We start from the raw sequence: 14,026 nt of genomic DNA, 5'->3' as shown, positions 1-14,026 counted from the left end.
GGGAAGAGGACGGCCACCTTGGGGCCGCCCAGTCAGCACGCACACGCTTTGGACCTGCTCCGCACACTTCTTGCCAGCTCTGTGGCAGCCTCAGCCAGTGTGTCTCCCTCCTTGTCCCGTCCCAGCCAGAAGAGTGGGGACCACCGAAGTGGCCGGGGCTGGCCAGAGGTCGCCCTTTTCTCCCTCCCCTGTGCTCCAGTGACTTTCGAAGATGCTGGGCTGGAACTTTTTCCCCGAGGAGAGTTGGGGGCAGCCAGAGCTGCTGACATCTACCCCTGTGTCTCTCCATAAGCAAGTCTGTTTCAAAGGCAGTCCGTTTCTCTGCTTCCGAGAGCCCTCTTCCAGGCCTGGGTTTTAACACAAGGGCCGAGGCTGAGGCATTTAATTGATGGTGATAGAAAACCAAGGCTTATGCTTTGCCAGCAAGAGGGAAACCGAAGGCTTGGAGGAAGGGAAGGGTGCTGTATTCCCTTACCCCACTCTGACCCTGGGACTTCCTGATCATCACAGCTCCCAGTAGGCCCCAAGACCCCACCAGATTGGGGTAGCGATCCTAGGGAAACTTCTGGGATTGGTTGGGGATGCAGGCACAGTGGGAGAGGCTCCCCTAGAGAGAGGAGGTGTGGTTGCTTCCCAGTTGGCCTCAAAACTGAAACCAAGCCTTGAAGCCCCCTTAATGTTATTTTCCTCTTCCCTGCTTTCTACTTCTCTGGGGGCCTCTTTTTGCGGTTTTGGGGGTTTGACTGGATTCCTGCATTCTGGGGCCTGCTCCATGCATCCCTCTCGAGCACTGGATCACACCCTCATCACAGCCCTGTGTCTCCTATCAGACAGGGTCAGGCCCCCCCTCTCTTCCAAGGGGGCACTTGGTGCACATTCCATAAACTCAGCTGGTTCCCCCGCTGTGAAACTCCAGCAGGTCTCTGGAAGCCATTTGTAAAAAAAAGAAAAGAAAAAAAAATTAAATACCATTTAATTTTCTGGTAATTCCAGTTCTTTGGAGCATCCTCTGCTGGGTCTTGGGGTGTGTGGATTGGCTGTCTGATGGGATTGGTAACCCCTTCTCCATCCAGGATGGGGGGCCTCCAACCACCTTCAGGGAAGGGGAGCCTGGTTCTAGTTTTCTTTTTTCTTTTTCTTTTCTTTTTTTTAATTAAGGAAACTATTTAATTTTTTAATTTATTTTTTTGTTGATTTTTGCACAACGAAGTTTCAGCTTCTCAACCTTTTCCCCTGCGCAGGGCTGCGGACCCTGACTGGCCTCGATCTGCAGTCCCTCTCGTTCCCACATCCCTCCTTCCCCCTCATCCTCTTCTTCCTGCGGGCTCCCAGGGTCTGTCCATTTGTTACCGTGCTGTGCTGGGGACTGGCGCCAAGGTGGCGTGAGATTCCACTTGTGTAGAACTTTGTTGAGTAAAGATCAGTTTCTTGTGAAACCCTTGGTCTCCATCTGGCCTCTTGTGTCCTGGGCTTTGGCAGTAGAGATGTGGAGGGGGGCCTGGGAAGTTTTAGAAATAGGGATGCACAGGAATCAGGTCAGGAAATAATTGTGAGAGTGGGGAAGTAAGTAAGGTTAAAGATTAAATGTGGTAATGTAACACATGCAGTGCAGTCTCTGGGACATAATTACAGCTCACTAGAGCCTGAGCTCACTAAAGGGGACCCATTAGTGTTACAGCCCAGATTCAAGATCCCCATCTACTAAAGACTAAACTGAGTGGCAAGGAGCAAGACCTTGCAGCATTCTTATAATCTTTGACTTCACAACTCTGGATCGCTGGGCAGGTTAGACATTTTTGTAGAATCCTCAGCTCAGCGCCAAGCCTGTGGGACATAGGTAAATATGTGCAACAGTTAAAGGCAAATGAGAAACTGCTCATCTGGGGACGCACAGGCCTCAGGATAAAATTTTGTTGCAACCTCAGTACAGCCCAAGCATCACCTGCATCAAACTGGGAAAATTTTTTGAAACGCTGACACAACCAACTTTCGTTTAACAAGTGTGTGCATTTTAGTGAGAGGAAAGCTAATCAGTGAAACAGCGATATGTCCCATAGAGAAAAATACAGCGGGGAGAGGAGAAAAAACGTTATGGAAAATGGTCACAGTCTTGACAGTAGGGTACTCTGGGACTTCCCTGGTGGCGCAGTGGATAAGAATCTGCCTGCCAATGCAAGGGACACACATTCGAGCCCTGGTCCGGGAAGATCCCACATGCCGCGGAGCAACTAAGCCCGTGCGCCACAACTACTGAGCCTGGGCTGTAGAGCCTGTGAGCCGCAACTACTAAAACCCGCGCGCCTAGAGCCTGTGCTCTGCAACAAGAGAGACCACTGCAAGGAGAAGCCCGCGCACTGCAACGAAGAGTAGCCCCCGCTTGCTGCAACTAGAGAAAGCCTGTGCGCGGCAATGAAAACCCAACACAGCCAAAAATAAATAAAATTAAATTAAAAAAGAAAAAAGGGGGAGGGAACAGCTAGTGCTGCTTAGAATTTGTGCGTTAACACTGCCTGGCTCAAAAGAGGCTGTCGGTAAATGAGATGCTGTTTTTATCAGTAGGATTTTGGGTAACTCAGAGTTAACTTTCACCGAGGTCTCTGCAGTGTAACTGCTTGTTTCTGGCTCCGGAAGAAAAGAACAGGAGTTCGAGTCACTAGCGTGCCCAGACTGCGAACCAGGAAAAAGGGGTTTTCTATCTGTAAGGTCAGTGTCACCTGTGAGAAGTGCCTTCGACAGGGCCGTGTTTTTCAAACCAGAGTCCGCTGGCCCTCTGCATCAGCACCATCAGAGATGCTAGTTTAAAAAACGCGGGAACCAGGAATCTGCATTTTCCAGCTCGGGGCCGACGCGGCTGAAGAACGAGACGCTTCCAGGGAGCTGTCTGATCAGTCTGCGGCCAGTTTCCCCACGACCCGCTCGCTTCCGGTTGGCGCCCTAACGTCATCAGGCAGCGCCGGAAGTACCCTCGCGCTGCCTAGGAGACAGGACGCGGGCTCGGCTGCTGACAGGGCCGGGCCGGCCGCGCCCACCCGGTCGCCATGGAGCTGCCTCCAGGGCCGCGCGATGATCCCTGCGCCTGGGACGATGACTCGGAGCCGGAGCCGGAGCCGGAGCCTGACCCCGACGCACAGGCCGAGGCTTACGTGGCCCGCGTGCTCAGTCCTCCGAAACTCGGGCTGGCACCCCCGCGCGCCCCTCCGCTGCCCGCGCCCGCTGTGTCCCTTGGCGCTCTGGAGCCGCGGGCCGCGTCCAAGGGCCCGGCGGTGGCGGTTCCGGGCCTGCTGAGCCTTCCTCCGGAGCTGCTGCTCGAGATATGCGCCTACCTGGACGCGCGCCTCGTGCTCCACGTCCTGCCGCGCGTGTGCCACGCGCTGCGCGACCTCGTGCGTGACCATGTCACCTGGAGGCTACGCGCGCAGCGCCGCGTACGCGCGCCCTACCCAGTGGTGGAAGGTGCGCGCGCCCGGGGGCCAGGGTGGCCCGCCCAGGTCAAGCTTGAGGCGGGGGGGAGGGTCCAGGGTGCTGTAAGTACAGTCACTGGAGCAGACTACCTGGCTGTCCTGGCTCAGCGGTGGCTGAGGTACCTACTGGTGGTACCAAAGCCCCTGACCTCTGGGTGGACTATGAGACAGATACTTGGGGTCCTGAGGCTGTGGAAATCTACTTGCGTAGCTGGGGTCCCTGAACTCGGAATCCAACGATCCTCAGGCTTGGGGTTGACACAGGGACTTGAAGTCTTAGGCTGTCAGAATCTCCTTGGGGCTCAGAGTAAGCCCAAGAATCCCCAGGTTCTGGGTCTAGGTGCTAAGGCAGTAACTGGTGATGCCAAATCCCCTTACCTCTAGAGACTTGGCCTAGGTGAGGGTGCGGCAGGACTCAGGTCCAGAGCCTGCAACCCTTGAACTTATTAAGCTAGGGTTTAGAGGTTGGGATCCCTGATACTAGCAATCACAGACCCTCGAGTCCAGGTTCTAACCTGGGATCTTAGGCAGGGGCTGGTGGTAATTTCTCCTGCCTCCAAGGTCTTTGGTCCCTAGAGGATAAGGCAGCTTGGTGATCTTGAATTGATGGGACTTTACTGAACAGCTTGATAAAACATAGATGTTTGGTTGGGTCAAGGGCTTGGATTCTGCATCTTGACAAAGCTCCCAGGTTTGGGATGCTGGTTTGGGAAACACTTCCATGGGTCTGGTTCAGATGGCCGAGGCAGGAAGTGTTAGTTATGAAGTCCTAGCTCTTGTGCCCAGCCTGAGGGTTGGGAGGGCTGAGGTTGGACCTTAGCCAGGGGTGAGGCAGGGCCTTAACGTCCTGAGGCTGCTATCCCCCAGACTTGGGTTGGGGGATGGGGCCCGGGAAGGTGATCCTGAGGCTCCAGTTACCCAATTTCTGGAAACTGGGTAAGGAGCAATCCTAGACCTGCTTGGCAGGTGCGTGGGCTGGTGGTCCCAAAGCTAGAGCCTCGGCCTCCTTGGGTGGGGTAAGGGATCCAGGTGGGTTCTCTCCAGGTCTGGTTCAGGTTGTGCTCCCCGGAAGCCAGCGCAGTGAGCTTGGACAGCTGGTGTGGGTGGTGGCAGGGTTCCTGCCCACTGGGGACCCTGCTCTTGCGTCCCACAGAGGAGGACTTTGACTGGCCAGCAGCCTGCATTGAGCTGGAGCAGCACCTGTCGCGCTGGGCAGAGGATGGGCGCAGGGCTGAGTACTTCTGCCTGGCCGATGGGCACTTTGCTTCCATTGACTCAGTGCTGCTGCTCCAGGTGAGACGGGGGTCGGTGGAAGGCCAGGCAGTGGTGGGCCAGGGTGACCCCAACAACATCACCTCACTCCTCTCCCAGGGTGGGACACTCTGCCTGTCAGGCTCCCGAGATCGCAATGTCAACCTGTGGGACCTGCAACAGCTGGGGGTGGAGCCCAGCCGGGTTCTGGTCAAGGCCCTGGGCACCCAGAAGAACAGCACTCACAAGGTGAGGGGGTAGGAGGCCAGGCAGAGGTAGGAGGCGTGCGGCCTGGGTAGGGTACCGTGGCTAAGGGCACAGGTTTTGGCACCAGACCTCACAGATTTAAATCTTGCTCTGCTGTTGTCAGTGTGACTTTAAGTGAGATGTATGACTTATCTGGGCCTTAGTTTCTGCTTCTGTCCAGAGGTAATTAGGATGAGGACGAATGAAATGAATATGCATTAAGAGCGTTGTTCAGGCTCATATACAGTAGGTGCTTAGGAGGTGTCAGGTATACCTTGAGTGGCCCCAGGTAGGGCAGTTATGAGGCCACCCTTGGGGATCAGACAGCTCTGAGCCTGACTGTCATCTCATGAGAGGTGGTCATGGAGGGGCACCTCCACCAGCCATTGAGGTGGTCTAGGCTGGTGGCCAAGAGCTTGGTCTCGGAGCCAGGCTGCTGGGTTCAAATCCCGACTCTGCTACTTCCTGGCTGTGTGACCTTGGGTGAGGGACTCAACCTCTCTGTGCACCAGTTTCATTATCTGTAGAACGGGACACATCATAGTACTCTCCTCAGAGGGTTTGGTGAGGAATGAGTCAGTGGGGAGCTAGCTGCGTTCTGTGCATTTTAGCTCCTGACACAGGGACTTTTTTTTATGCTCATTTTCCCAATGAAGAAACTGAGGGATGTTACTTCATTCACCCAGGTCATGGAGTAGAGGCCCCATTCTTTTTTTTTTCCCCATACGAAGCAGCTTGCGGGATATTAGTTCCCTGACCAGGGATTGAACCCGGGCCACAACAACGAAAGCCCAGAACACTAGGCCACCAGGGAATTCCCTGGAGGTCCCATTTTTGTGTGTGCCACGTGGCTTGCCGAATCTTAGTTCCCTGACCAGGGATAGAACCTGGGCCTTTGGCAGTGAGAGCTCGGAGTCCTAACCACTGGACTGCCAGGAAATTCCCATGGAGGCCCCATTCTTAATCACACTGTCATGTGGCCTCAAACCACCGCTGCAGCTGAGGCTCTGCAGAACTTGATTTAGGAATATTATTAGGTTGGGGTGCGCATGTCCTGGGCTCTGAGGTCAGACCCACAGACCTAGGCTCTAATCTCTACCCAGTGCTGACTCACTCTGGGTTCCGTGAAATGAGGAAGATCACACGGGTCTGGTCCCACAGGGCTGGGTGTGGTCACTGGCGGCGCTGGACCACCGAGTGTGCTCTGGTTCCTGGGACAGCACGGTGAAGCTCTGGGACATGGCGGCTGATGGGCAGCAGTTTGGCGAGATAAAGTGTGAGGGGTCCTGGGCAGGGGGGCCTGGGTGGGCAGGGGTCTGTCTGGCCACAGCCCCAGCCCTGTGGTCTGTGTGTCCCCAGGGCCAAGGCAGCTGTGCTGTGCCTGTCCTACCGGCCTGATATCCTGGTGACTGGCACCTATGACAAGAAGGTGACCGTCTACGATCCCAGAGGTGGGCTGGGGACCCTGAAGCCTAGGTGGGAGAGCAGGGCTGCCTGGTGTCTCCAGGGTCATCCTGGGGAAGGAGACACTTGGGCCTCACAGTCTAACTGGGGTGACAGTCACATAACGAGAGGCTGACCACTCAGAGTGGCCTGTGTTGTGCTGGGGGCCACAAAGGTGACAGGTGGGGGTGGGTATTGGGGGCAGAGGAAGCCCCGCCTCCACGTGGGGTGGGGTCAAGTACTGGAGGGCTCCCAGAGGAGGGGCCTCTGAGCCTGAGTCCCGTAGGAGGCAGGACAGTCCTTGAGAATTCTGGCTCCCCCACCTCCTAGCTGTGTGACCCCAGTCAGGTTTGAACCTCAGTTTCCCCATTTGTCAAATCCAGATAATAATAACTCCAGCCGCCTAGGGCTAATGGGAGGAGATGACAATAAGAACTTTGGTAGATTAAATGTTTACATTAAAATGCCTAGAATGAACTTGGCCCAGCCCATAAGCCTTTTCCATTGTTTATTTATTTATTCATTCTTATTTTAATTGAAGGGCCCAGTGTAACTTTTCCAGGCAGAGCCAGAGCCGGGATGGGGTGGGGGCAAGTCTCAGGCTGACCTGCAGGAGGAGGGAAGCATTTTATGCTGGGACTTGCTGAGGTCCATTCTGTACTGAGAGCAGATGGGACTGGAGGAAGGAGGCGGGATGGAGATGGGTTGGTGGGGGGGGTCTGGTGGTCCTGTGAGGCCTGGATCCAGCTGGGGTGGCAGAGGAACAACAGGGTTACCTGTGGGATGGGGGCTGGGGGAGCAGACAGAGTAGTATTTTGCCAGGAAGGATGGAGACCCAGGGTCCTGGGGCGGGCCAGGGGGCCTCCAAGGGGCTCTGATGTCCCCCTCCTCCCTGGCCCATTGCCCATGCAGTCGGCCCGGCCCTGCTGAAGAGTCGGCGGCTGCACTCAAGCGCGGTGCTGGCGCTGCTGGCGGACGACCGGCACATCATTTCAGGCAGCGAGGACCACACGCTGGTGGTGTTTGACCGCCGAGCCAACAGCGTCCTGCAGCGGCTGCAGGTGGGCGCTCCCCAGGGGGCTGGAGGGACCAGGGCTGCGGCGGGGCCCGGACTGGCCTGAGCTGCTCCGTCCCGTGTCCCTCCCACAGCTGGACTCCTACCTGCTCTGCATGTCCTACCAGGATCCTCAGCTCTGGGCCGGCGATAACCAGGGCCTGCTGCATGTCTTCGCCAACCGGGATGGCTGCTTCCAGCTCGTCAGGGTCTGCCAAGGCTCTTGCCCCCGCACGATCTGCCCTGGGCTGCCTCCCTACCTCTTAACCCCTGGGTGGCAGTGGGGGACTGGCCTTGGGAGAGCCACGCCTGAGTGTCACCTGTCCCTCCCTTCCGCAGTCCTTTGATGTGGGCCACAGGTCTCAGATCACAGGGATCAAACACTCCCTGGGGGCCTTGTACACCACATCCACCGACAAGACCATCCGGGTGAGGCCCTGCGACAGTCCCCCCTCTCTACCCACCCTCACTTGCCAGGAGCACACCTCGTGACCTTTGCCCATTGCCCCTCACCAGGTGCACGTGCCCACAGACCCCCCAAGGACCATCTGCACTCGAAGCCACCACAACGTGCTGAATGGGGTAAGGCCCTGTCCCATGCGCCCTGCCTGGCTGCTCAGAGCACCCCTGACTCCTCATGTCCCCGCCCTGGCAGATCTGCGCTGAGGGCAACCTGGTGGTGGCCGCCTCTGGGGGCCTGTCGCTGGAGGTCTGGAGGCTGCAGGCCTGAGCAGGCAGATGTGGATGTGGATCTGCCGGCTGGCAGGCTGGGCTGGGGCCTCCGTTCTCAGGGGGGACCTTCCCCAACGCTGGTGCTGCCTTTGCCCCGCCCCCACAGGACTAGGGCACAAGGAGTCCTGGCCATGGTGGGTGGGTGGGGGTCCCTGGGCTGGGCCGCATGCCAGGGGAGGTGAGGTTTGTGTTTCGGCCAACCCAGGGGGCTGCTCCCCACCCTCGGGCCCTTGATTTTGTTATGATTTGGATGCCTGCTCTCCCTGGAGAGCAAAGGAGAAATAAACCTGATGTACTGGTGCTCCGGCCTGGACTGTGAGCTTGGTGTCACCTGAGGGATCCGCCCGAGGCTGCTTGGCGCTGGGATGCCAGGGATGTGCGTGTGTCTGTGAGTTGGTGTAGGGGGGGGGGGGGGTGTGCATCTGTGCCCGCCCCGGTGCATTTCAGGGATCATGTGCGTCTGAGTGTCCCCGGGGAGGCCGGTCTGACTGTGTGTGTTGTTATAGTATTCCTGTCCGTGTATGTCTGTGTGGAAGAGGGAGACACTTGAGAACGTGGCACCTGTATGATGGCACCTGTGTGTGTGTGTGTGCGCCATGTGGGCGTGTATGTGTGTGGCACGCGCTGGCATGTAGATTGGGACTCTAATCCTGGGTGTGTTTGTGCAGTGGGACAGGGGATCTGCTAATGCTACCCCATAGGCTGGAGGGTGGGTAGCAGGTAGGGGTGAGGGAGGGGCGTGCTTTTCTGTCCAGGGTCCAGGGTGTGTGTGGGCCCCTGTGGCCATGACCCTGGAGTGGGCGGGGAGGGAGGCTGGGCCAGTTGCACACCACACTGGTCCCTGCAAGCCCGAAGTCCCCCTTCGCCCCCCATCGCAACCTGGCCAAGCCATGCCCTGAGGAGCATTCACTTTATGTTTATTGAGGCCCCCTGGGTGGTCCAGGCTACAGGGTCATAGGATGGTGCAGGGCTTCTTCTCCTTGAAGGGGTTGGTGGCAGCTGGGATGCCCACGAGGAAGGGGTCACTCTCGGCCTGCTCCGTGCAGAACTGTAGCAGGTCAGCGGCCGCCTTGGATACCTGCAGGCCAGCCCGGTTAGCCAGACCTGGGCTGGGCTGTCCACCTGCCCCCTTGCTCAGATGCACCCGCCTTGCCCTGGCCTCACCTTTACACAGTTGATGCCCACCTCCATCTGCATCTGCTCCACGGCCCAGCGGGCCTGCCCGATGTTGCTGCCAGTGGTCACCTTGCCGGGCATCTGGGGGAGTCGTGAGCAGAGCCACAGACAGCAGGCTGAACCCCAAACCCTGAGCTCCCACACATCCTCCTGTGTCCTCTGGGGACTGAGGGATGGGATTGGCTGCTCCCCAACCCCTGTCAGGACCACATACCTCAGCTGAGGACTCCGGCTGACTCCTGGCTGCTCAGTCCTCCTCCTGCAGCCCCGCTCTGGCTCCCGCCCCCACCACCCTGGCCTCTGCAACCCCCTCCTCTCCCTCCCCAACCCCTGCAGAGACTTTGAAGCCAGGACACTCATGGAGTGTAATGTCACCAGCGGCAGCTGAGGTGGGGCGGTCCCTGCTCCAAGAGGCCCAGTGGCTGCCCTGGTGTCATGTGTCACCTTGGCCGGGGGAGTGTAGGGGCCCTGGGCTCTCACTGACCTGTTTGATCCCCTAACTGGCCCCTACAGACCTTCTTTGCCAGGCTCCTGCCCTACTGCGATGGGCGGAGGTGCAAAGTGTAACCTGGTTCAGGTGCAGCCCCGTCTCTCCTCTCTCTAACTGCACTCATGGCCCAGGGATCCACAGATGACTCAGTCCACTCACTCATGCTGATGGCTTCCCCTGCCTCATCCCAGCCCCTTCCCTGACCTCAGGCCCACCTGAGGACCCTCCTGCCTCCTCGGTCCATCACACCCATCTCTCGGTTGTCTCCCACTTAACTTGGCCAAAGCTGGACTCTGGATCATCTTCCCCCAAAACCTCCAGCCCCCAAATTCACCACCATCCATCCAACTTCTCTGGCTCAAATCTTTAACTCCTTCATTCCTTTCTTCCAGTATTCCCACATTTGATCCTTCCTCAAGAGCCATCAGATCAACCTTCTTTTGTTTTAATTAATTTTTTTTAATCGGCTGTAGTTGATTTACAATGTTGTGTTAGTTTCTGCTGTACAGCAAAGTGAGTCAGTTATACATACACATATATCCACTCTTTTTAAGATTCTATTCCCATATAGGTCATTACAGAGTACTGAATAGGGTTCCCTGTGCTATTCACAGATCAACTTCCAAGTTGTCAAACTGGTCACTTCTCTCCACCCTGTTGGTAGCATCTGGGTCCTGGTGCCCCCAGCTCAGTGTGCCTGGACCAGCGCAGTTGCCTGGTCTCCCCTGCCCTGCACAGCCCCGACCCCGTTCTCCTCAAGTCAGCCAGTGGGATCCGTTAAATAAATCACACTACAACACGGATGCACCTTGAGGACATTATGCTAAGTGAAATAAGCTAGTCACAAAATGACAGACAATGTATGATTCCACTTATGTGAGGTCCCTAAAGTAGCCAAATCCATAGCGACAGAAAGCAGAATGGGGGTTGCTGGGGGCTGAGGAGAGAGAGGGAATGGGGAGTTAGTGTTTGATGGGTAAGTTCTGAAGATGAATGGTGGTGACGGTTGAACAACAATGTGAATGTACTTAATGCTTCTGAACAATGCACTTAAAAATGGTTACAATGGTGAACTTTATGTGTATTTTACCACAATTTTAAAAATTGGAGAAAAATAGGGCTTCCCTGGTGGCGCAGTGGTTAAGAATCCGCCTGCCAATGCAGGGGACACAGGTTTGATCCCTGGTCCAGGGACCTGGCTCCATGTGCTGCGGAGTGACTAAGCCCAGGCGCCCCAACTACCGAGCCTGCGCTCTAGACCCCGTGAGCCACAGCTACTTAAGGCCACAGGCCTAGAGCCCGTGCTCCAAAACAAGAGAAGCCACCGCAGTGAGAAGCCCACGCACTGCAACGAAGAGTAGCCCCCGCTCGCCGCAACTAGAGAAAGCCTATGTGCAGCAACGAAGACCCAATGCAGCCAAAAATAAATAAATAACAAAGAAAAGCACCTATTTTGTAGGTAGAATTTGGCAGACGTGTGAAGGGATGGATGTGGGGTGTGAAAAAGGGGAAACATCAGGCTCAACTCCCCAGTTTTCAGCCTGCTAGATGAGTGGAAGGTAGGGCTGTTTGCAGAGATGTGGCAGACTGCAGGAAGATCAAGGTTAGGTGGCGAGGGAACTGAGGCCAGGAGTTTGAGATCCAAGTGGGGGCTGTCAAGGAGGATGTTCTGTTCCTCTAATTAAATAGGCTCCTTTTTAACCTCAGGGCCTTTGCACTGGCTGTTCTCTCTCCCAGTGGGAATGGCCCCCCCCCCACCCAGATCTTCACATATGGGGCCTCTTCTGACCTTGGCTGAAATATCACCTCCTTGGCATCCTTCCCCAACCACCTCTCCCTCCAAATAAAACCACCAACTCTTCCACCCACCCCCAACCCCATGGACTCTCACATCAGCCCGTTTAATTCTACATAGCACTTACCACTGTTGTTACCCTTCTAGCTCCCCAAACTGTGGGCTCCAGAAGGGCAGGGTCTGCATTTTGTTCACTGATAAATCTGCAGCACCCAGCACAAAGCCCAGTGTATAGTGTAGACTCCATAAACTGCAGAGTGAGAGTGATTAAAGGGGTCCCTCTGGACCAGACCCTATGCATGGTCTGGAGGACCCATGAGATACAGACACCACCTCCAGGATCTCAGTCTTGCTGGAGGGAAATAGATGTCAGCCCTGGATCTCAGAGGAGGTCTTTTACCCAGAAAAAGGTCAGGGAAGGCTTCCCAGAGGAGGTGACAGCTGCAGCTGCCAGGGGAAGGAAGACCAGAAGGTTATGCAGCACGTGGAGGCTCTGGAGACTTGCAAGACACGAACAGGGATCACTATCCCATTTGACGAGAGACGCTCAGCGGCAGAAACTATCTGATACTTCCTGGTGATTCGAATTCTGTCCAAGGGCGACGTCTAAGAAGCCATCCTCTCTCTCTGAGAGGACAGAAACGAATGGGCAAGCGCCACGCAACGCGGTGGGTCTCCAGCGGGCTCCTCATTCATTTGAGACTGAGAACACGAGAAACAGGAAATAATGGCTCCTTGAGGCTTCCGTAATACGGAATGCACAAGCAAAGACGGCTGCACCCTGGACTCCCGGCGTTGGCGGTTCACGTGACATACACAACTTCCGGCCCTCCGCAGGTTGTGCGTGCTGGGGCTTAGAGGTGTTCGAGGCCGCCGGAGGCCTGGCCTGGGGCGGCTCTGATTTGACAGTGCGGCCGCAGGAGCATGGAGGGTCCCCTGGAGAGGGAGGCGCCCGCGGCGGCGCTGGCCGCCGTGTTGAAGCACAGCTCGGCACTGCCGTCCGAGAGCGCCCAGGTCCGGGGCTACGACTTCGACCGTGGCGTGAACTACCGCGCGCTGCTGGAGGCCTTCGGCACCACTGGTTTCCAGGCCACCAACTTCGGGCGCGCGGTACAGCAAGTCAACGCCATGGTGAGGCCTGGGTGGGACTTCCTGGGTTGAGGGGGCGTGGCCTCCAGTAGCACTGTGGGGTACTTGGGGGCGGGACTTCCTTGGGAGGAGGTGTGTTTTTCGTCCGATAGTTGGAGGGAGACGGGCACCCCCTCCCGGGCGCGAGTTTTTGTGCCGGGGAGTGGGTCGGGACTGATTCTAGGTAGGGGGCGCGTTATAGGCAACGTGTGCAGGTATTCTGGAACGGGCGGAGTCTGAGGCCAGACCGCGCAGTTGAGGGAGGGATTGAAGGAGGAGCCTAAGGCAGGGCGGGACCTGAGGTTGGATTTGCTTTTCCCAGTGGGGAGAGGGTTCGGGACTGCAAAAGTGATTCCTGAAAAGAGGCAAAGCCTGAGTGTGTGACCTGAGACTTGGGCTGTGGAAAGGGCGGAGCCTGCACAGGGGCGTTCATTCCCTGGTTCCAGGTAGAAGTGGTCCCATATCCCTCAGTGGGCAGGGCCTGGGCGCGGAGTCTGTCTCTGAAACCCACCTGGGGTCCTTGGGCTGGAGTTTGGGGCCAGAGGTTAACTCGACCCTGCCCTTATACACCTAGATAGAGAAGAAACTAGAGCCGCTGGCTCAGGATGAAGACCAACATGCAGACCTGACCCAGAGCTGCCGCCCACTCACCGGCTGCACCATTTTTCTGGGCTACACATCCAACCTCATCAGTTCGGGCATCCGTGAGACCATCCGTTACCTCGTGCAGCACAACATGGTGGGGACCTGGTGGGGTTGTGGCCTTGGCCTCTCTGGGTCTTAATGGGCAATAAGATTACTGGTCATTGAAATGAGATAGGGAACAATGGGTCAGTTTTGTTTTGCAGCAGAGCTCCCCACAAGGGTCACTGGATGAGAGTTGGGAGTTAGGAGTCCTGCCTGGTACGAAAGCAGGGCCTCCCTTCCTTGGCCAACCTCACTGCCTTGTGACTGCAGGTGGACGTCTTGGTGACCACGGCTGGGGGTGTGGAGGAGGATCTCATCAAGTGTCTGGCGCCCACATACCTGGGCGAGTTCAGCCTCAGGGGGAAGGAGCTACGTGAGAACGGGATCAACAGGTGGGGGGGCCCTGAGTGGTGCTGGGTAGGGGAGCCAGGCTGAGGGTCCTGGGCCCTGATGCCCACATGCCTCCTGTCCCCAGGATCGGAAACCTGCTGGTGCCCAATGACAATTACTGCAAGTTTGAGGACTGGCTGATGCCCATTTTGGACCAGATGGTGGAGGAGCAG

At 56.8% G+C, this 14,026-nt stretch overlaps 3 protein-coding genes and 1 long non-coding RNA gene across 5 annotated transcripts in view; 2 read left to right on the top strand and 2 right to left on the bottom strand.

Annotated features, from left to right (window-relative positions):
- Positions 1–365: 365 nt before the first annotated feature.
- LOC112414762 (uncharacterized) lies at positions 366–2,900 on the bottom strand. Its single transcript, XR_003006221.1, has 2 exons — positions 2,715–2,900; positions 366–1,498 (listed from the first exon to the last, which is right to left on the bottom strand). It is a non-coding gene; the product is annotated as an uncharacterized LOC112414762 (long non-coding RNA).
- Positions 2,901–2,972: 72 nt separating this feature from the next.
- On the top strand, positions 2,973–8,488 carry FBXW9 (F-box and WD repeat domain containing 9). 2 transcript variants are annotated; one of them, XM_024767686.1, is made up of 10 exons: positions 2,973–3,453; positions 4,615–4,754; positions 4,833–4,961; positions 6,120–6,232; positions 6,318–6,409; positions 7,314–7,462; positions 7,551–7,664; positions 7,795–7,884; positions 7,972–8,037; positions 8,111–8,488. In XM_024767686.1, the coding sequence occupies exons 1-10, from the start codon at positions 3,039–3,041 to the stop codon at positions 8,183–8,185; spliced, it is 1,383 nt and encodes a 460-aa protein (XP_024623454.1). In that variant the 5' UTR covers positions 2,973–3,038; the 3' UTR covers positions 8,186–8,488. The 2 variants fall into 2 exon arrangements, with proteins under 2 accessions (XP_024623454.1, XP_024623452.1); XM_024767684.1 differs by having other exon boundaries at positions 2,984–3,453; positions 7,972–8,488.
- Positions 8,489–9,139: 651 nt separating this feature from the next.
- On the bottom strand, positions 9,140–9,444 carry GNG14 (G protein subunit gamma 14). Its single transcript, XM_024767490.1, is given in 2 exon segments — positions 9,140–9,255; positions 9,258–9,444. Coding segments are annotated over 2 exon segments (303 nt in total).
- A 2,934-nt stretch (positions 9,445–12,378) lies between these two features.
- Positions 12,379–14,026, top strand: part of DHPS (deoxyhypusine synthase) — a 4,049-nt gene continuing 2,401 nt past the window's right edge. Inside the window, 4 exon segments of the mRNA XM_024767370.1 lie at positions 12,379–12,779; positions 13,351–13,515; positions 13,734–13,855; positions 13,939–14,026. Coding sequence (XP_024623138.1) covers positions 12,573–12,779; positions 13,351–13,515; positions 13,734–13,855; positions 13,939–14,026 — 582 coding nt within the window. The 5' untranslated portion in view covers positions 12,379–12,572.

The sequence above is a fragment of the Neophocaena asiaeorientalis genome, unplaced genomic scaffold, assembly GCF_003031525.2.
Source record: "Neophocaena asiaeorientalis asiaeorientalis breed wild unplaced genomic scaffold, Neophocaena_asiaeorientalis_V1.1 scaffold87, whole genome shotgun sequence".
Classification (NCBI taxonomy): domain Eukaryota; kingdom Metazoa; phylum Chordata; class Mammalia; order Artiodactyla; family Phocoenidae; genus Neophocaena; species Neophocaena asiaeorientalis.
Note: the sequence above shows the minus strand (reverse complement) of the source record. Positions and strands in the feature narration are given on the sequence as shown.

Bases quoted from the DNA above. Each gene is read 5' to 3' on its own strand.
- FBXW9 (XM_024767684.1), top strand. From the start codon at position 3,039: ATGGAGCTGCCTCCAGGGCCGCGCGATGATCCCTGCGCCTGGGACGAT. The intron at 3,454-4,614 runs GTGCGCGCGCCC...TGCGTCCCACAG, and splicing joins GCCCTACCCAGTGGTGGAAG to AGGAGGACTTTGACTGGCCA. The intron at 4,962-6,119 runs GTGAGGGGGTAG...CTGGTCCCACAG, and splicing joins AGAAGAACAGCACTCACAAG to GGCTGGGTGTGGTCACTGGC.